The 20,928-nt window shown below is 44.6% G+C and overlaps 1 protein-coding gene across 1 annotated transcript; it reads left to right on the top strand.

The window, feature by feature from the left end:
* Positions 1-875: 875 nt before the first annotated feature.
* On the top strand, positions 876-2,685 carry LOC311041370 (uncharacterized protein; the record flags this gene model as incomplete). The annotated part of the gene is made up of 6 exons (XM_084086282.1): positions 876-1,042; positions 1,138-1,269; positions 1,501-1,571; positions 1,817-1,921; positions 2,194-2,311; positions 2,560-2,685. Coding segments are annotated over exons 1-6 (636 nt in total), but the record flags the coding sequence as incomplete, so codon positions are not given.
* Between the last annotated feature and the right edge of the window lie 18,243 nt (positions 2,686-20,928).

Here is a 20,928-nt window from a genome sequence, read left to right as displayed (position 1 = left end):
TGATCCTTTTTCACACCAAACCTCTTTGCCGAAAATAGCCGATCTACAAGCTCACTGTAGATTGGCTATATTTGGTTAAAGTTCTCCTCAGAATAGGGATTCTAGGGTTCAAGTGCTTAATGAAAACTGATAATAAATCCAATCACGAACATTTGACGGCCCCCCTGTAGTTACTTTGAGGACCCCCTGTTGAAGACCCCTGGATTAGAACATGCTTAAACATTTGACATTAAGGTTTAATATTTCTACAATTACTACAAATTGCTGCAAAACCTGTATAACTAATCGTTTTGGGGCAGAAACAAGAAGTTGAAGGATAAAATTAAGTCTGTTAATGATGTACCGTGCATGTTCACATCAAGTATACTTTACATTACTTAAGACTGTTTTTTATTTATGTATTTTATGGGTAGTAGCCTAATCAGCAGCTGAGCAAAATAGTGTAACATCATGTACTTTTTAATTATAATGCTGCATTTGATAGAACAACATATGAGGATCTATATTGCTATATTGTGATTTATATCATGTGCCTCATACTCTACTGTCAGTGCCTTATATAAATCTTATTTTCTCCCCTTAGTTACAGGGACCATCTCATCTAGCCATGGGTTCAGAGCAGGCCAGTCATGGCCAGAGGCAGCTCACAAGTGCTGGACATTCCTCCAGTCCAGGCAGGCCAGAGCATGGCAAGAGGCAGCTTCCAGACAGCTCTTACAGTGGGGCAGGCCATTCCTCCAGTCCAGGCAGGTGTAACGGCCGAGAAGTGCAACGCCCTGAGCCGGAGTCGAACCCATGACCCACGGCTCACCAGTCCGGCCAACAACCCACCTGCGCCAAAGAAGCTAGCTCCCTCGGTGGAGGAATTTGTGGCGAGTTGGGGACGCTACACAGGCCAGAGCATGCCAGTCATGGCGAGAGGCGGATTTTACAGGCCCCTGGGGGGTACACCACTAAGATGCCGAAGGCAAACTGCCTGACGTGTGGGAATCTTATGCCTTTGCAGATGTTGCCGTTGCATCTGCGGGCTTGCTCTTTGAACGTAAGCTGTACAGCTTTCCTCTAATTTCTGAAGTTATTTTTTCTCTTTTGTGTGCAAATGAGTGTTTGATTGTCTCTAGCTCTGTCTTTTTTTAGGAGAGTAAATCCGAGGCATCTCCTGACGAAGACTGCACGATTATTGAGGAGCCAGTGCGCCGTTCTACAGCTGACGCAGACCTTCCTACTGCTGAGATTGAAGACTCCATAGAGATGGGAGAGTCTTGTGAGGTAATCGAGGCTTATTCATTATATTCCATAGGAAGTAATCATAAGTTTCACTTCATAATGATATGATGCTTAAAGTTATAAATGGGCATGCTGTTTTGTTATGGAACACACAATATACTCATTTTGGATCATAGAATTATATTACTATTGCTAGACAATATCGTATGTCTGAGGTTCATTAACTCGGACTCTGTTTTTGTATCGTTCTCTTTTGCTTTCTTTGTTTTGCAGGTTTGCCCAATCTGTCAGAGAGAATACCCAATAGATGTCCTTCCATTTCATGCCAGTATGTGTGGTGAATGGTAAGACGTTTTGACTATAGATTCAGATAAAAAGATGTGTTTGTACATGTTGGCACATGTACTTTATGTACACTGCACAAACACACTTTAAATTAATAATGTCATTACTGTATTTGACAATGTTATCTACAGATAAATATTTCTTGCGACCAGCTTGCTTGGGACCAGCTGGACAAGCAAGGACTTATTTTGAAATAGTCATGAAAATGAGTTATGATTTTACATTTTTTATTTGGGCTGCCTAGGGAAGCAGCCAGGACCAGAAGTGGAGAGGAATTGCCAGCACCTTCAGTTCCAAGAGGAGCTGAATTCTCAGGACCTTCATGTCAGTTGTTCCGACAACATGAATGGTGAAGACGTCAATCGACATGTTTGTCAATTGCCATGCAGAAGCTGAAGACTGGCTTCAGTATTAATTAAGGTTGGTATATTGGCGCACACACTTCCTATGTTTGATGTTTACCTGGTATCCTATTTTGTATGACGGTATTTGCACCCTACTTAATGAAACTATATCCAGTATCCTGTCGTTTTGTGCCTAGTGTTCATGCCATATACTGCCATTAAATGGGGCACTGCCATCTCCCCTTTGTTTTTACATTTTCTTTTGACATTCTGCTAGTCTCACACTCAGTTTCGCTGTCGTGACACTGTTGACCAGGGGTGGAACCGAAACTGCAGCAGCAGCTCTGACCCTAGAGGATGTTGCTGATCTTGACCATCGTGAAACTAATGGTTTGGTGGGTAACGGTTACAATTTAGCATGTCTTACACAGAGTTTTACACCATGTTTGTCATCACATGCATCAAACGGATAAGTGAATTGGTCAGTGTTGGCAAATTTTAACAAGCTTTGTGTGTCCCTCTGATGAACGCCAAATGTTGACTATTTGAAATTCAACTTTTGCCCTTTTTGTGGAATGCCTCCTGGAGGCAACTTTCTACCTAAATAAATTTGGTCCCCTTTTGTGATGTGTCCCTGTTGTAGCTCAAGAAAGCAGATCTTACTGAAGAAGAAATGAGCCGTGTCACTGATCTTTGCCACTCCTGGTATCAAGCTACTCTGAACTCCACCAACCAGGACTGGCTGTTTCAGTGTCTTCTTTCAGATGCTGTAATAATTTGATCAATGAGGAGAGTAAAGGGTTAACATAAATTAGTTTCAGACTTATTAATATAGTAATTGAGAGAGAGAAAAACCAAACTAATGCCAGTAAACTTGAAAGTGATGCATTTTCTTTTTAAAGTGGTTAGCAGAGTTATCTATTCATATTAGGTTTTGATAAGGAGTCAAACAGGTCTAAGGTGTTTGGTTTTCATATTTAATATAAAACGTTAACTAAGCAAAGACTACGGAGTGGTTTTATGTTGTATGAGTGGGTGCAGTGGATTGGATGCGAGGGGTTCCAGAGTAACAATTGCCCGTGGGAGAGAGCGGAAGAAGGTAGAGAGAGGAAGGACTGAGAAGAATGTATTTGGAGAAATAAGAAATGTAAAAAGGCCTCAGTACATTGTTGGGTACAAGTGTGTCAGTGTTTGCCAGCGGAGTGTGTGGTCAACTGGCCGGAGAACTACGCCATTATCGAGACATCTGCTTGGAAAAGACTGTTCTGGACAGAGAGTCCAGCTCTGTTGCCGTTTGAAATGTTTTCCATTGCAAGTACTGTATCAGAGAAATGTTTTCCATTGCAAGTACTGTATCAGAGAAATGTTTTCCATTGCAAGTACTGTATCAGAGAAATGTTTTCCATTGCAAGTACCGTTTGAAGACTCTGCAAGTACTGTGTCAACAAAGAACTATCTGTTGGAGTTACTGAGGACCAGAATCACCGCATCGCCGGAACGTCTCGCAGGCCTGCAACGTGGGGTGGATGTGCGTGGGTGTGTGGGCCCACAGTGTGTTAATGGTTTAAGTTCATGGTTAAAGTGTTATTTTTGCAGCTTTAATTAAATGAGGGTTAAAGAAAGGTGAAGTAAAAGTCAGGGAGAGTGATGGGGAACAGATCATTTTTTTTTTTTAACTACTTGATTTGTTGCAATTTTGATACATGACTCCTGTGTGTGTGTGTGTGTGTGTGTGTGTGTATATATATATTTTTCTAGGTATATCATTTAGTTTTGGTCAAGTGTTTTATTTGGGGAAAAACCAGTTTGTTTTTGCACATGCATGAGTATTTGGGTTATTTGGGTAGGCCTATTGTGGTTTAAGTTCATTCTAAAAGGTTTTTAAGCCTTGTCATATATTTGTTTGTCATTTATTTTCATTTCATTTTTTAAATATTTTATTTGAATTTAAAAGGGAATTCATTTGTGTAAAAAAAAAAGAGAGAGGAAAAAAAAAAACCTTCTGTAAAGTTCTATTCCCTTGAATTTAAAATGTTGTCCGGGTCAGTATCTCCGAATGGTACATTCACTGACAGTTAAAGGTAATGTGTTGTTTATTAGCAGGGTACAGGAAGTGTTACCCAATACAGTCAAACCTTTGAGGTAGCTACCTAGATTATTCAAATGCAAACACCCCAAATAGACTGTTGGGGTACTACAGCAACAATATTCAGCATGATTTTGTGGTGTATAAAAACACTTGCTGCATTTTGTGTTTAAAATATATATATATATATAATTTTTTTTAAAGGGCCGTAGCAATAGTGTATACTGAACAGTCAAAACCCCTATTTAAATTGAGACACTCTTGTGTACACAAGTCACTCTTGTTATCTATGCTGCTGCATTGTCTGAAGGAAGCCAAACAAAAATACGTTTTACTCTTATGTACCTACACACAAACTCTTATGTACCTACACACAAACTCTTAAGTACCTCTACACAAAGTACAACCTTGAAACTTGGTCTGGATCAGTGAACTTGAAAAATGCAGCTTTATAACTGCAATTGTTAAGGTGTATACCATATCATTTCAATAAAGGTTGGTGTTAAACTTTGTCCTATAATGTTCCACCTGCCAGTCCCAAAGCAATGGACAGATTAAAGGAGGTGTAAGCGAAGCTGGTTAATATGTACGGTATATTCCCAAATTATTATATTGATGGTATTTATTCAGTAACAGTTCTGTCGCTGCAGCTCTTAAGTAAAAAATAGCATTCTCAGGTTGTGATACCAATTTCATCCAAGATTAACAGTGAAGTTGGAAGTAATGAAACTAGGGGAGTGAGGTCATTCCCTTTACATTGCCCCCCGTCTATACATCCATGTGATTAGATGTTTACAATCCTGGCCGTGCACCTATGAAACTACTGCTCACGTCAATTGGAAAACGTTTACTTATCGTACTTGTTTCATACCTGTCCTACACGTTTAAGTCATCAGTGTTGATTTTGTTCATGTGTTAAAAAGCTTTATATCCACATGGTAATCATTAGTGTTCAGTTACAGGGTTCTCAGATCTTCAGTACCAATTTCTTGAAATGAATGAGCAGACAAAATTGTATAAGCAGATCTGGGTTCTCTCTGGGTGTGAATTGGGTGTTTCACAAGTTATAGAGCATTAAACTTTATAGAACTTTTCTATGAACTAAATGGACACCAGGAATTTAAATCTAGTCACCACTGGCCTGGTCATAGCTGTGTCAGTTCAAGTAACGGGGCACACTGAGCACTATATTTTGTCATTCTAAGTCAAGTGGATGGAAGAGTTCACACAGACTATAAAAGGAAAAACAATGTTGAACGATATACAATGAAATACAATGGTGAACGATAATGCTCAGAGTGAATAGCAAGTGAAGTTCCATTTCATGACATTTAAATTCCCCATCACTACTGTATGACTTATAAATGTTTAATTATCAGCACTAGCAATCCCTTACCAGGACAGGCTTGTTTGAAAACGTCCATGGTCTAAAGTCAAGGGTTTGATTGATTGATGTACTTTATTTAGTAAGACATGAGAACAGTACATGACAGTACATAACAGTACATGGAAGTACATGGGTGGACTCTGTGACATGGGTGGACTCTGTGACATGAAACATGTAGAAGGAAAAAAAGCTAACCTTGCAAGTGTTTAATACTTCTTAAAGTCCCTTGAACAACAACACTGCAGTACAATGTTCTAGACAATTTTATTTTTATTTGGAAGCTTTCCTAAAACTAAAAGCTCATATTTGACACACCCGGCATCTCATTATGATGTTGCCTCAAGTAAGTTCACAACATATTGGACAGTGTTGAGATATATGTCCACTCCAGAAACGTAAGAGCACTTATGATTGGCTGAAAGCGAACCCGTCTCATTGGCTGATGAACCTGTCAATCAGAATCATGATTTTGATTGACAGATTTATCAGCCAATGACGACGTTCGTCTACGCCCACCGTCAGGTCAGTCTCAAAAAGATTCGTGCGTGCACAGAGGAGATCCACCACAGAGAAGCAGTGTGCAAATGCACACCAACCGATTTGTGTTTGTAAATTGAGTGTTTTGGAGATAAATAGAGAATTATATTTGTGAAGCAGAGCATCTGGAATGTGACTTTAAAATACAAACTGTGAATTTTAAACTGTGGAATTCAAACACAAAATATAAATGTGACTTTAATATACAAACTGTGGATTTAGAGCTGTGGATTAGAAACACAAAATACAAACTGTGAATTTAATACACAGACTGTGGATTTAAAGCTGTGGACTTGAAACACGAACCTGTGGACTTGAAACACGAACGCAAAGCATCGCATTTGTAGTGCTGAACCAAAAAAACACATGCAAACCCGAACTTGTTCATTCAAAAATCTTGTGTGTGAATACAAACCAAGAGTGTGTGAATACAAACCAAGACTTGTGCATTCACTCATTAGGACTTGTGCATTCACTCATTATGAGACTGTTCTGACTCCATAGAAGTCCAAGCAGGTTACAGAGGTGCCTCGCCAGTCCAAGCGTGGCAAACCAGTGATGGACCAGGCTGCCTGCAGATCAGCGAACCGGTGGAAGAGGTCAGCCTGGACTAGACTAACGCAGAGGTCTTTGATTCCAGCTGAGTTGTCAAACAAGAAGGTGTCTGTCTTTGCTCATTTATTAATTTTGAGGAGTAAATGCCAGTGTTTACACAATAAACATTGATTTTGTTTTTCTTTTGTTGAAACAGTTTGCCCTTCTTGTCGGTGATTCACATCTCCGATCCATCGTGGATGGATACAGCAGTTGTCGTTTGCTGTTCATGAGCAACTGCAGCAGGCAAGAGCACAGGTTCGTCCGAGCATCTTAAATGAAAATGGTTAAAAGCTAAGATGACAGGGTTCCCATTTTCCGGCCTGCAAACGGTGCTCTCTGTTTTTATGCACAGGTCAGTCCTAGGACACCACCCCGCAAGTCTGTAGCAGCCACTCCAGCACCTGTTAGGAGTGTCTCTACACCAGTGGTTGTAACTCGTGAGTTGCAAGTACCGCTGATTGCCGAGGTAAGGAGTCACTGCTTTGTGACGAGACTCTGTTATCATATTAGTTTACTTGATCCTATAGTTTACTGAGACACTACACTGTCTCTCTGCATTCTATGAATGTTTTGACCTCGTTTGCTGTAAGTCACTCTGGATAAAGGGCTAATGCCTACATTGTACATTTGTAATTAGGGGGATCTTGACATGTTTAGAGAACCACTGATATACGTACAAGTGTTGGTTGGTTTGTTTGTTACCCTCTCATTCAGAGTTACAGACCTGTTAGGGGTACATTTGGTTCCATTAGTAAAGTATTGATATTGCTGATGTATTAAAAACACTTCTCGATTATTTGATTCATTGAAAAAGGAATCAAACTCAATCAATATGTAACCCAGTACTTTCATGTTTGCTTTTGTGTATATAAATGTATATATCCTTTTACCCCTTGCTAGCTTCAACCCCTGTGGACTACGCTACCTGCAGACCGCTGCAGAGTAGTTCCTGGTGAAGTATCACACAACTACATAGAGGATCCCACAGATGTCCCTGGCCAGCACCTGCCCCGTAAGCAGTGGACAACCCTCAACCGCCTGATGACAGGCGTGGGGACGCTTCGGTGAAGCAATGCGACGGTGGGGCCTCTCGGACAGTGCCCACTGTGAATGTGGAGACCCCCTACAGACTGTGGAACACATCATGACCAGCTGCCCGAAACACCGCCCGCCACATGGCGACCAAGGCCGTATGAACCTGGATGACGAAACGCTGGATTGGCTTGCTGCAACGGAGCTGAGGATCTGATGACATACGCAAGAAGAAGAAGTATCACACACACATACACACTCAATCGCTCGCTCGATCGCTCGTTCGTTCGCTCGTTCGTTCGCTCGTTCAATCACTCACTCGGGCACTCACTCACACTCTCTCTCTTTGATTGTTCTATATTGTTTTGGGTAGCTGTTTGTTGCTGTCCTAGTAACACTTGTTGTGTGTGACTTTTTTCTTTCCCAACTCAACGGAAACAGGTGGCTGAAGTCCAAGCAGGTTACAGAGGTGCCTCGCCAGTCCAAGCGTGGCAAACCAGTGATGGACCAGGCTGCCTGCAGATCAGCGAACCGGTGGAAGAGGTCAGCCTGGACTAGACTAACGCAGAGGTCTTTGATTCCAGCTGAGTTGTCAAACAAGAAGGTGTCTGTCTTTGCTCATTTATTAATTTTGAGGAGTAAATGCCAGTGTTTACACAATAAACATTGATTTTGTTTTTCTTTTGTTGAAACAGTTTGCCCTTCTTGTCGGTGATTCACATCTCCGATCCATCGTGGATGGATACAGCAGTTGTCGTTTGCTGTTCATGAGCAACTGCAGCAGGCAAGAGCACAGGTTCGTCCGAGCATCTTAAATGAAAATGGTTAAAAGCTAAGATGACAGGGTTCCCATTTTCCGGCCTGCAAACGGTGCTCTCTGTTTTTATGCACAGGTCAGTCCTAGGACACCACCCCGCAAGTCTGTAGCAGCCACTCCAGCACCTGTTAGGAGTGTCTCTACACCAGTGGTTGTAACTCGTGAGTTGCAAGTACCGCTGATTGCCGAGGTAAGGAGTCACTGCTTTGTGACGAGACTCTGTTATCATATTAGTTTACTTGATCCTATAGTTTACTGAGACACTACACTGTCTCTCTGCATTCTATGAATGTTTTGACCTCGTTTGCTGTAAGTCACTCTGGATAAAGGGCTAATGCCTACATTGTACATTTGTAATTAGGGGGATCTTGACATGTTTAGAGAACCACTGATATACGTACAAGTGTTGGTTGGTTTGTTTGTTACCCTCTCATTCAGAGTTACAGACCTGTTAGGGGTACATTTGGTTCCATTAGTAAAGTATTGATATTGCTGATGTATTAAAAACACTTCTCGATTATTTGATTCATTGAAAAAGGAATCAAACTCAATCAATATGTAACCCAGTACTTTCATGTTTGCTTTTGTGTATATAAATGTATATATCCTTTTACCCCTTGCTAGCTTCAACCCCTGTGGACTACGCTACCTGCAGACCGCTGCAGAGTAGTTCCTGGTGAAGTATCACACAACTACATAGAGGATCCCACAGATGTCCCTGGCCAGCACCTGCCCCGTAAGCAGTGGACAACCCTCAACCGCCTGATGACAGGCGTGGGGACGCTTCGGTGAAGCAATGCGACGGTGGGGCCTCTCGGACAGTGCCCACTGTGAATGTGGAGACCCCCTACAGACTGTGGAACACATCATGACCAGCTGCCCGAAACACCGCCCGCCACATGGCGACCAAGGCCGTATGAACCTGGATGACGAAACGCTGGATTGGCTTGCTGCAACGGAGCTGAGGATCTGATGACATACGCAAGAAGAAGAAGTATCACACACACATACACACTCAATCGCTCGCTCGCTCGCTCGCTCGATCGCTCGTTCGTTCGCTCGTTCGTTCGCTCGTTCAATCACTCACTCGGGCACTCACTCACACTCTCTCTCTTTGATTGTTCTATATTGTTTTGGGTAGCTGTTTGTTGCTGTCCTAGTAACACTTGTTGTGTGTGACTTTTTTCTTTCCCAACTCAACGGAAACAGGTGGCTGAAGTCCAAGCAGGTTACAGAGGTGCCTCGCCAGTCCAAGCGTGGCAAACCAGTGATGGACCAGGCTGCCTGCAGATCAGCGAACCGGTGGAAGAGGTCAGCCTGGACTAGACTAACGCAGAGGTCTTTGATTCCAGCTGAGTTGTCAAACAAGAAGGTGTCTGTCTTTGCTCATTTATTAATTTTGAGGAGTAAATGCCAGTGTTTACACAATAAACATTGATTTTGTTTTTCTTTTGTTGAAACAGTTTGCCCTTCTTGTCGGTGATTCACATCTCCGATCCATCGTGGATGGATACAGCAGTTGTCGTTTGCTGTTCATGAGCAACTGCAGCAGGCAAGAGCACAGGTTCGTCCGAGCATCTTAAATGAAAATGGTTAAAAGCTAAGATGACAGGGTTCCCATTTTCCGGCCTGCAAACGGTGCTCTCTGTTTTTATGCACAGGTCAGTCCTAGGACACCACCCCGCAAGTCTGTAGCAGCCACTCCAGCACCTGTTAGGAGTGTCTCTACACCAGTGGTTGTAACTCGTGAGTTGCAAGTACCGCTGATTGCCGAGGTAAGGAGTCACTGCTTTGTGACGAGACTCTGTTATCATATTAGTTTACTTGATCCTATAGTTTACTGAGACACTACACTGTCTCTCTGCATTCTATGAATGTTTTGACCTCGTTTGCTGTAAGTCACTCTGGATAAAGGGCTAATGCCTACATTGTACATTTGTAATTAGGGGGATCTTGACATGTTTAGAGAACCACTGATATACGTACAAGTGTTGGTTGGTTTGTTTGTTACCCTCTCATTCAGAGTTACAGACCTGTTAGGGGTACATTTGGTTCCATTAGTAAAGTATTGATATTGCTGATGTATTAAAAACACTTCTCGATTATTTGATTCATTGAAAAAGGAATCAAACTCAATCAATATGTAACCCAGTACTTTCATGTTTGCTTTTGTGTATATAAATGTATATATCCTTTTACCCCTTGCTAGCTTCAACCCCTGTGGACTACGCTACCTGCAGACCGCTGCAGAGTAGTTCCTGGTGAAGTATCACACAACTACATAGAGGATCCCACAGATGTCCCTGGCCAGCACCTGCCCCGTAAGCAGTGGACAACCCTCAACCGCCTGATGACAGGCGTGGGGACGCTTCGGTGAAGCAATGCGACGGTGGGGCCTCTCGGACAGTGCCCACTGTGAATGTGGAGACCCCCTACAGACTGTGGAACACATCATGACCAGCTGCCCGAAACACCGCCCGCCACATGGCGACCAAGGCCGTATGAACCTGGATGACGAAACGCTGGATTGGCTTGCTGCAACGGAGCTGAGGATCTGATGACATACGCAAGAAGAAGAAGTATCACACACACATACACACTCAATCGCTCGCTCGCTCGCTCGCTCGCTCGCTCGATCGCTCGTTCGTTCGCTCGTTCGTTCGCTCGTTCAATCACTCACTCGGGCACTCACTCACACTCTCTCTCTCTTTGATTGTTCTATATTGTTTTGGGTAGCTGTTTGTTGCTGTCCTAGTAACACTTGTTGTGTGTGACTTTTTTCTTTCCCAACTCAACGGAAACAGGTGGCTGAAGTCCAAGCAGGTTACAGAGGTGCCTCGCCAGTCCAAGCGTGGCAAACCAGTGATGGACCAGGCTGCCTGCAGATCAGCGAACCGGTGGAAGAGGTCAGCCTGGACTAGACTAACGCAGAGGTCTTTGATTCCAGCTGAGTTGTCAAACAAGAAGGTGTCTGTCTTTGCTCATTTATTAATTTTGAGGAGTAAATGCCAGTGTTTACACAATAAACATTGATTTTGTTTTTCTTTTGTTGAAACAGTTTGCCCTTCTTGTCGGTGATTCACATCTCCGATCCATCGTGGATGGATACAGCAGTTGTCGTTTGCTGTTCATGAGCAACTGCAGCAGGCAAGAGCACAGGTTCGTCCGAGCATCTTAAATGAAAATGGTTAAAAGCTAAGATGACAGGGTTCCCATTTTCCGGCCTGCAAACGGTGCTCTCTGTTTTTATGCACAGGTCAGTCCTAGGACACCACCCCGCAAGTCTGTAGCAGCCACTCCAGCACCTGTTAGGAGTGTCTCTACACCAGTGGTTGTAACTCGTGAGTTGCAAGTACCGCTGATTGCCGAGGTAAGGAGTCACTGCTTTGTGACGAGACTCTGTTATCATATTAGTTTACTTGATCCTATAGTTTACTGAGACACTACACTGTCTCTCTGCATTCTATGAATGTTTTGACCTCGTTTGCTGTAAGTCACTCTGGATAAAGGGCTAATGCCTACATTGTACATTTGTAATTAGGGGGATCTTGACATGTTTAGAGAACCACTGATATACGTACAAGTGTTGGTTGGTTTGTTTGTTACCCTCTCATTCAGATTTACAGACCTGTTAGGGGTACATTTGGTTCCATTAGTAAAGTATTGATATTGCTGATGTATTAAAAACACTTCTCGATTATTTGATTCATTGAAAAAGGAATCAAACTCAATCAATATGTAACCCAGTACTTTCATGTTTGCTTTTGTGTATATAAATGTATATATCCTTTTACCCCTTGCTAGCTTCAACCCCTGTGGACTACGCTACCTGCAGACCGCTGCAGAGTAGTTCCTGGTGAAGTATCACACAACTACATAGAGGATCCCACAGATGTCCCTGGCCAGCACCTGCCCCGTAAGCAGTGGACAACCCTCAACCGCCTGATGACAGGCGTGGGGACGCTTCGGTGAAGCAATGCGACGGTGGGGCCTCTCGGACAGTGCCCACTGTGAATGTGGAGACCCCCTACAGACTGTGGAACACATCATGACCAGCTGCCCGAAACACCGCCCGCCACATGGCGACCAAGGCCGTATGAACCTGGATGACGAAACGCTGGATTGGCTTGCTGCAACGGAGCTGAGGATCTGATGACATACGCAAGAAGAAGAAGTATCACACACACATACACACTCAATCGCTCGCTCGCTCGCTCGCTCGCTCGCTCGATCGCTCGTTCGTTCGCTCGTTCGTTCGCTCGTTCGTTCGCTCGTTCAATCACTCACTCGGGCACTCACTCACACTCTCTCTCTTTGATTGTTCTATATTGTTTTGGGTAGCTGTTTGTTGCTGTCCTAGTAACACTTGTTGTGTGTGACTTTTTTCTTTCCCAACTCAACGGAAACAGGTGGCTGAAGTCCAAGCAGGTTACAGAGGTGCCTCGCCAGTCCAAGCGTGGCAAACCAGTGATGGACCAGGCTGCCTGCAGATCAGCGAACCGGTGGAAGAGGTCAGCCTGGACTAGACTAACGCAGAGGTCTTTGATTCCAGCTGAGTTGTCAAACAAGAAGGTGTCTGTCTTTGCTCATTTATTAATTTTGAGGAGTAAATGCCAGTGTTTACACAATAAACATTGATTTTGTTTTTCTTTTGTTGAAACAGTTTGCCCTTCTTGTCGGTGATTCACATCTCCGATCCATCGTGGATGGATACAGCAGTTGTCGTTTGCTGTTCATGAGCAACTGCAGCAGGCAAGAGCACAGGTTCGTCCGAGCATCTTAAATGAAAATGGTTAAAAGCTAAGATGACAGGGTTCCCATTTTCCGGCCTGCAAACGGTGCTCTCTGTTTTTATGCACAGGTCAGTCCTAGGACACCACCCCGCAAGTCTGTAGCAGCCACTCCAGCACCTGTTAGGAGTGTCTCTACACCAGTGGTTGTAACTCGTGAGTTGCAAGTACCGCTGATTGCCGAGGTAAGGAGTCACTGCTTTGTGACGAGACTCTGTTATCATATTAGTTTACTTGATCCTATAGTTTACTGAGACACTACACTGTCTCTCTGCATTCTATGAATGTTTTGACCTCGTTTGCTGTAAGTCACTCTGGATAAAGGGCTAATGCCTACATTGTACATTTGTAATTAGGGGGATCTTGACATGTTTAGAGAACCACTGATATACGTACAAGTGTTGGTTGGTTTGTTTGTTACCCTCTCATTCAGAGTTACAGACCTGTTAGGGGTACATTTGGTTCCATTAGTAAAGTATTGATATTGCTGATGTATTAAAAACACTTCTCGATTATTTGATTCATTGAAAAAGGAATCAAACTCAATCAATATGTAACCCAGTACTTTCATGTTTGCTTTTGTGTATATAAATGTATATATCCTTTTACCCCTTGCTAGCTTCAACCCCTGTGGACTACGCTACCTGCAGACCGCTGCAGAGTAGTTCCTGGTGAAGTATCACACAACTACATAGAGGATCCCACAGATGTCCCTGGCCAGCACCTGCCCCGTAAGCAGTGGACAACCCTCAACCGCCTGATGACAGGCGTGGGGACGCTTCGGTGAAGCAATGCGACGGTGGGGCCTCTCGGACAGTGCCCACTGTGAATGTGGAGACCCCCTACAGACTGTGGAACACATCATGACCAGCTGCCCGAAACACCGCCCGCCACATGGCGACCAAGGCCGTATGAACCTGGATGACGAAACGCTGGATTGGCTTGCTGCAACGGAGCTGAGGATCTGATGACATACGCAAGAAGAAGAAGTATCACACACACATACACACTCAATCGCTCGCTCGCTCGATCGCTCGTTCGTTCGCTCGTTCGTTCGCTCGTTCAATCACTCACTCGGGCACTCACTCACACTCTCTCTCTTTGATTGTTCTATATTGTTTTGGGTAGCTGTTTGTTGCTGTCCTAGTAACACTTGTTGTGTGTGACTTTTTTCTTTCCCAACTCAACGGAAACAGGTGGCTGAAGTCCAAGCAGGTTACAGAGGTGCCTCGCCAGTCCAAGCGTGGCAAACCAGCGATGGACCAGGCTGCCTGCAGATCAGCGAACCGGTGGAAGAGGTCAGCCTGGACTAGACTAACGCAGAGGTCTTTGATTCCAGCTGAGTTGTCAAACAAGAAGGTGTCTGTCTTTGCTCATTTATTAATTTTGAGGAGTAAATGCCAGTGTTTACACAATAAACATTGATTTTGTTTTTCTTTTGTTGAAACAGTTTGCCCTTCTTGTCGGTGATTCACATCTCCGATCCATCGTGGATGGATACAGCAGTTGTCGTTTGCTGTTCATGAGCAACTGCAGCAGGCAAGAGCACAGGTTCGTCCGAGCATCTTAAATGAAAATGGTTAAAAGCTAAGATGACAGGGTTCCCATTTTCCGGCCTGCAAACGGTGCTCTCTGTTTTTATGCACAGGTCAGTCCTAGGACACCACCCCGCAAGTCTGTAGCAGCCACTCCAGCACCTGTTAGGAGTGTCTCTACACCAGTGGTTGTAACTCGTGAGTTGCAAGTACCGCTGATTGCCGAGGTAAGGAGTCACTGCTTTGTGACGAGACTCTGTTATCATATTAGTTTACTTGATCCTATAGTTTACTGAGACACTACACTGTCTCTCTGCATTCTATGAATGTTTTGACCTCGTTTGCTGTAAGTCACTCTGGATAAAGGGCTAATGCCTACATTGTACATTTGTAATTAGGGGGATCTTGACATGTTTAGAGAACCACTGATATACGTACAAGTGTTGGTTGGTTTGTTTGTTACCCTCTCATTCAGAGTTACAGACCTGTTAGGGGTACATTTGGTTCCATTAGTAAAGTATTGATATTGCTGATGTATTAAAAACACTTCTCGATTATTTGATTCATTGAAAAAGGAATCAAACTCAATCAATATGTAACCCAGTACTTTCATGTTTGCTTTTGTGTATATAAATGTATATATCCTTTTACCCCTTGCTAGCTTCAACCCCTGTGGACTACGCTACCTGCAGACCGCTGCAGAGTAGTTCCTGGTGAAGTATCACACAACTACATAGAGGATCCCACAGATGTCCCTGGCCAGCACCTGCCCCGTAAGCAGTGGACAACCCTCAACCGCCTGATGACAGGCGTGGGGACGCTTCGGTGAAGCAATGCGACGGTGGGGCCTCTCGGACAGTGCCCACTGTGAATGTGGAGACCCCCTACAGACTGTGGAACACATCATGACCAGCTGCCCGAAACACCGCCCGCCACATGGCGACCAAGGCCGTATGAACCTGGATGACGAAACGCTGGATTGGCTTGCTGCAACGGAGCTGAGGATCTGATGACATACGCAAGAAGAAGAAGTATCACACACACATACACACTCAATCGCTCGCTCGCTCGCTCGATCGCTCGTTCGTTCGCTCGTTCGTTCGCTCGTTCAATCACTCACTCGGGCACTCACTCACACTCTCTCTCTTTGATTGTTCTATATTGTTTTGGGTAGCTGTTTGTTGCTGTCCTAGTAACACTTGTTGTGTGTGACTTTTTTCTTTCCCAACTCAACGGAAACAGGTGGCTGAAGTCCAAGCAGGTTACAGAGGTGCCTCGCCAGTCCAAGCGTGGCAAACCAGTGATGGACCAGGCTGCCTGCAGATCAGCGAACCGGTGGAAGAGGTCAGCCTGGACTAGACTAACGCAGAGGTCTTTGATTCCAGCTGAGTTGTCAAACAAGAAGGTGTCTGTCTTTGCTCATTTATTAATTTTGAGGAGTAAATGCCAGTGTTTACACAATAAACATTGATTTTGTTTTTCTTTTGTTGAAACAGTTTGCCCTTCTTGTCGGTGATTCACATCTCCGATCCATCGTGGATGGATACAGCAGTTGTCGTTTGCTGTTCATGAGCAACTGCAGCAGGCAAGAGCACAGGTTCGTCCGAGCATCTTAAATGAAAATGGTTAAAAGCTAAGATGACAGGGTTCCCATTTTCCGGCCTGCAAACGGTGCTCTCTGTTTTTATGCACAGGTCAGTCCTAGGACACCACCCCGCAAGTCTGTAGCAGCCACTCCAGCACCTGTTAGGAGTGTCTCTACACCAGTGGTTGTAACTCGTGAGTTGCAAGTACCGCTGATTGCCGAGGTAAGGAGTCACTGCTTTGTGACGAGACTCTGTTATCATATTAGTTTACTTGATCCTATAGTTTACTGAGACACTACACTGTCTCTCTGCATTCTATGAATGTTTTGACCTCGTTTGCTGTAAGTCACTCTGGATAAAGGGCTAATGCCTACATTGTACATTTGTAATTAGGGGGATCTTGACATGTTTAGAGAACCACTGATATACGTACAAGTGTTGGTTGGTTTGTTTGTTACCCTCTCATTCAGAGTTACAGACCTGTTAGGGGTACATTTGGTTCCATTAGTAAAGTATTGATATTGCTGATGTATTAAAAACACTTCTCGATTATTTGATTCATTGAAAAAGGAATCAAACTCAATCAATATGTAACCCAGTACTTTCATGTTTGCTTTTGTGTATATAAATGTATATATCCTTTTACCCCTTGCTAGCTTCAACCCCTGTGGACTACGCTACCTGCAGACCGCTGCAGAGTAGTTCCTGGTGAAGTATCACACAACTACATAGAGGATCCCACAGATGTCCCTGGCCAGCACCTGCCCCGTAAGCAGTGGACAACCCTCAACCGCCTGATGACAGGCGTGGGGACGCTTCGGTGAAGCAATGCGACGGTGGGGCCTCTCGGACAGTGCCCACTGTGAATGTGGAGACCCCCTACAGACTGTGGAACACATCATGACCAGCTGCCCGAAACACCGCCCGCCACATGGCGACCAAGGCCGTATGAACCTGGATGACGAAACGCTGGATTGGCTTGCTGCAACGGAGCTGAGGATCTGATGACATACGCAAGAAGAAGAAGTATCACACACACATACACACTCAATCGCTCGCTCGCTCGCTCGCTCGCTCGCTCGCTCGATCGCTCGTTCGTTCGCTCGTTCGTTCGCTCGTTCAATCACTCACTCGGGCACTCACTCACACTCTCTCTCTTTGATTGTTCTATATTGTTTTGGGTAGCTGTTTGTTGCTGTCCTAGTAACACTTGTTGTGTGTGACTTTTTTCTTTCCCAACTCAACGGAAACAGGTGGCTGAAGTCCAAGCAGGTTACAGAGGTGCCTCGCCAGTCCAAGCGTGGCAAACCAGTGATGGACCAGGCTGCCTGCAGATCAGCGAACCGGTGGAAGAGGTCAGCCTGGACTAGACTAACGCAGAGGTCTTTGATTCCAGCTGAGTTGTCAAACAAGAAGGTGTCTGTCTTTGCTCATTTATTAATTTTGAGGAGTAAATGCCAGTGTTTACACAATAAACATTGATTTTGTTTTTCTTTTGTTGAAACAGTTTGCCCTTCTTGTCGGTGATTCACATCTCCGATCCATCGTGGATGGATACAGCAGTTGTCGTTTGCTGTTCATGAGCAACTGCAGCAGGCAAGAGCACAGGTTCGTCCGAGCATCTTAAATGAAAATGGTTAAAAGCTAAGATGACAGGGTTCCCATTTTCCGGCCTGCAAACGGTGCTCTCTGTTTTTATGCACAGGTCAGTCCTAGGACACCACCCCACAAGTCTGTAGCAGCCACTCCAGCACCTGTTAGGAGTGTCTCTACACCAGTGGTTGTAACTCGTGAGTTGCAAGTACCGCTGATTGCCGAGGTAAGGAGTCACTGCTTTGTGACGAGACTCTGTTATCATATTAGTTTACTTGATCCTATAGTCTACTGAGACACTACACTGTCTCTCTGCATTCTATGAATGTTTTGACCTCGTTTGCTGTAAGTCACTCTGGATAAAGGGCTAATGCCTACATTGTACATTTGTAATTAGGGGGATCTTGACATGTTTAGAGAACCACTGATATACGTACAAGTGTTGGTTGGTTTGTTTGTTACCCTCTCATTCCGAGTTACAGACCTGTTAGGGGTACATTTGGTTCCATTAGTAAAGTATTGATATTGCTGATGTATTAAAAACACTTCTCGATTATTTGATTCATTGAAAAAGGAATCAAACTCAATCAATATGTAACCCAGTACTTTCATGTTTGCTTTTGTGTATATAAATGTATATATCCTTTTACCCCTTGCTAGCTTCAACCCCTGTGGACTACGCTACCTGCAGACCGCTGCAGAGTAGTTCCTGGTGAAGTATCACACAACTACATAGAGGATCCCACAGATGTCCCTGGCCAGCACCTGCCCCGTAAGCAGTGGACAACCCTCAACCGCCTGATGACAGGCGTGGGGACGCTTCGGTGAAGCAATGCGACGGTGGGGCCTCTCGGACAGTGCCCACTGTGAATGTGGAGACCCCCTACAGACTGTGGAACACATCATGACCAGCTGCCCGAAACACCGCCCGCCACATGGCGACCAAGGCCGTATGAACCTGGATGACGAAACGCTGGATTGGCTTGCTGCAACGGAGCTGAGGATCTGATGACATACGCAAGAAGAAGAAGTATCACACACACATACACACTCAATCGCTCGCTCGCTCGCTCGCTCGCTCGCTCGCTCGATCGCTCGTTCGTTCGCTCGTTCGTTCGCTCGTTCAATCACTCACTCGGGCACTCACTCACACTCTCTCTCTTTGATTGTTCTATATTGTTTTGGGTAGCTGTTTGTTGCTGTCCTAGTAACACTTGTTGTGTGTGACTTTTTTCTTTCCCAACTCAACGGAAACAGGTGGCTGAAGTCCAAGCAGGTTACAGAGGTGCCTCGCCAGTCCAAGCGTGGCAAACCAGTGATGGACCAGGCTGCCTGCAGATCAGCGAACCGGTGGAAGAGGTCAGCCTGGACTAGACTAACGCAGAGGTCTTTGATTCCAGCTGAGTTGTCAAACAAGAAGGTGTCTGTCTTTGCTCATTTATTAATTTTGAGGAGTAAATGCCAGTGTTTACACAATAAACATTGATTTTGTTTTTCTTTTGTTGAAACAGTTTGCCCTTCTTGTCGGTGATTCACATCTCCGATCCATCGTGGATGGATACAGCAGTTGTCGTTTGCTGTTCATGAGCAACTGCAGCAGGCAAGAGCACAGGTTCGTCCGAGCATCTTAAATGAAAATGGTTAAAAGCTAAGATGACAGGGTTCCCATTTTCCGGCCTGCAAACGGTGCTCTCTGTTTTTATGCACAGGTCAGTCCTAGGACACCACCCCGCAAGTCTGTAGCAGCCACTCCAGCACCTGTTAGGAGTGTCTCTACACCAGTGGTTGTAACTCGTGAGTTGCAAGTACCGCTGATTGCCGAGGTAAGGAGTCACTGCTTTGTGACGAGACTCTGTTATCATATTAGTTTACTTGATCCTATAGTTTACTGAGACACTACACTGTCTCTCTGCATTCTATGAATGTTTTGACCTCGTTTGCTGTAAGTCACTCTGGATAAAGGGCTAATGCCTACATTGTACATTTGTAATTAGGGGGATCTTGACATGTTTAGAGAACCACTGATATACGTACAAGTGTTGGTTGGTTTGTTTGTTACCCTCTCATTCAGAGTTACAGACCTGTTAGGGGTACATTTGGTTCCATTAGTAAAGTATTGATATTGCTGATGTATTAAAAACACTTCTCGATTATTTGATTCATTGAAAAAGGAATCAAACTCAATCAATATGTAACCCAGTACTTTCATGTTTGCTTTTGTGTATATAAATGTATATATCCTTTTACCCCTTGCTAGCTTCAACCCCTGTGGACTACGCTACCTGCAGACCGCTGCAGAGTAGTTCCTGGTGAAGTATCACACAACTACATAGAGGATCCCACAGATGTCCCTGGCCAGCACCTGCCCCGTAAGCAGTGGACAACCCTCAACCGCCTGATGACAGGCGTGGGGACGCTTCGGTGAAGCAATGCGACGGTGGGGCCTCTCGGACAGTGCCCACTGTGAATGTGGAGACCCCCTACAGACTGTGGAACACATCATGACCAGCTGCCCGAAACACCGCCCGCCACATGGCGACCAAGGCCGTATGAACCTGGATGACGAAACGCTGGATTGGCTTGCTGCAACGGAGCTGAGGATCTGATGACATACGCAAGAAGAAGAAGTATCACACACACATACACACTCAATCGCTCGCTCGCTCGCTCGATCGCTCGTTCGTTCGCTCGTTCGTTCGCTCGTTCAATCACTCACTCGGGCACTCACTCACACTCTCTCTCTTTGATTGTTCTATATTGTTTTGGGTAGCTGTTTGTTGCTGTCCTAGTAACACTTGTTGTGTGTGACTTTTTTCTTTCCCAACTCAACGGAAACAGGTGGCTGAAGTCCAAGCAGGTTACAGAGGTGCCTCGCCAGTCCAAGCGTGGCAAACCAGTGATGGACCAGGCTGCCTGCAGATCAGCGAACCGGTGGAAGAGGTCAGCCTGGACTAGACTAACGCAGAGGTCTTTGATTCCAGCTGAGTTGTCAAACAAGAAGGTGTCTGTCTTTGCTCATTTATTAATTTTGAGGAGTAAATGCCAGTGTTTA

The sequence above is a fragment of the Gymnoscopelus microlampas genome (assembly GCF_963454915.1).
Source record: "Gymnoscopelus microlampas genome assembly, contig: SCAFFOLD_125, whole genome shotgun sequence".
Taxonomy (NCBI): Eukaryota; Metazoa; Chordata; class Actinopteri; order Myctophiformes; family Myctophidae; genus Gymnoscopelus; species Gymnoscopelus microlampas.
The sequence above is the reverse complement of the archived record's forward strand: the minus strand, read 5'-3'. Positions and strand labels throughout refer to the sequence as shown.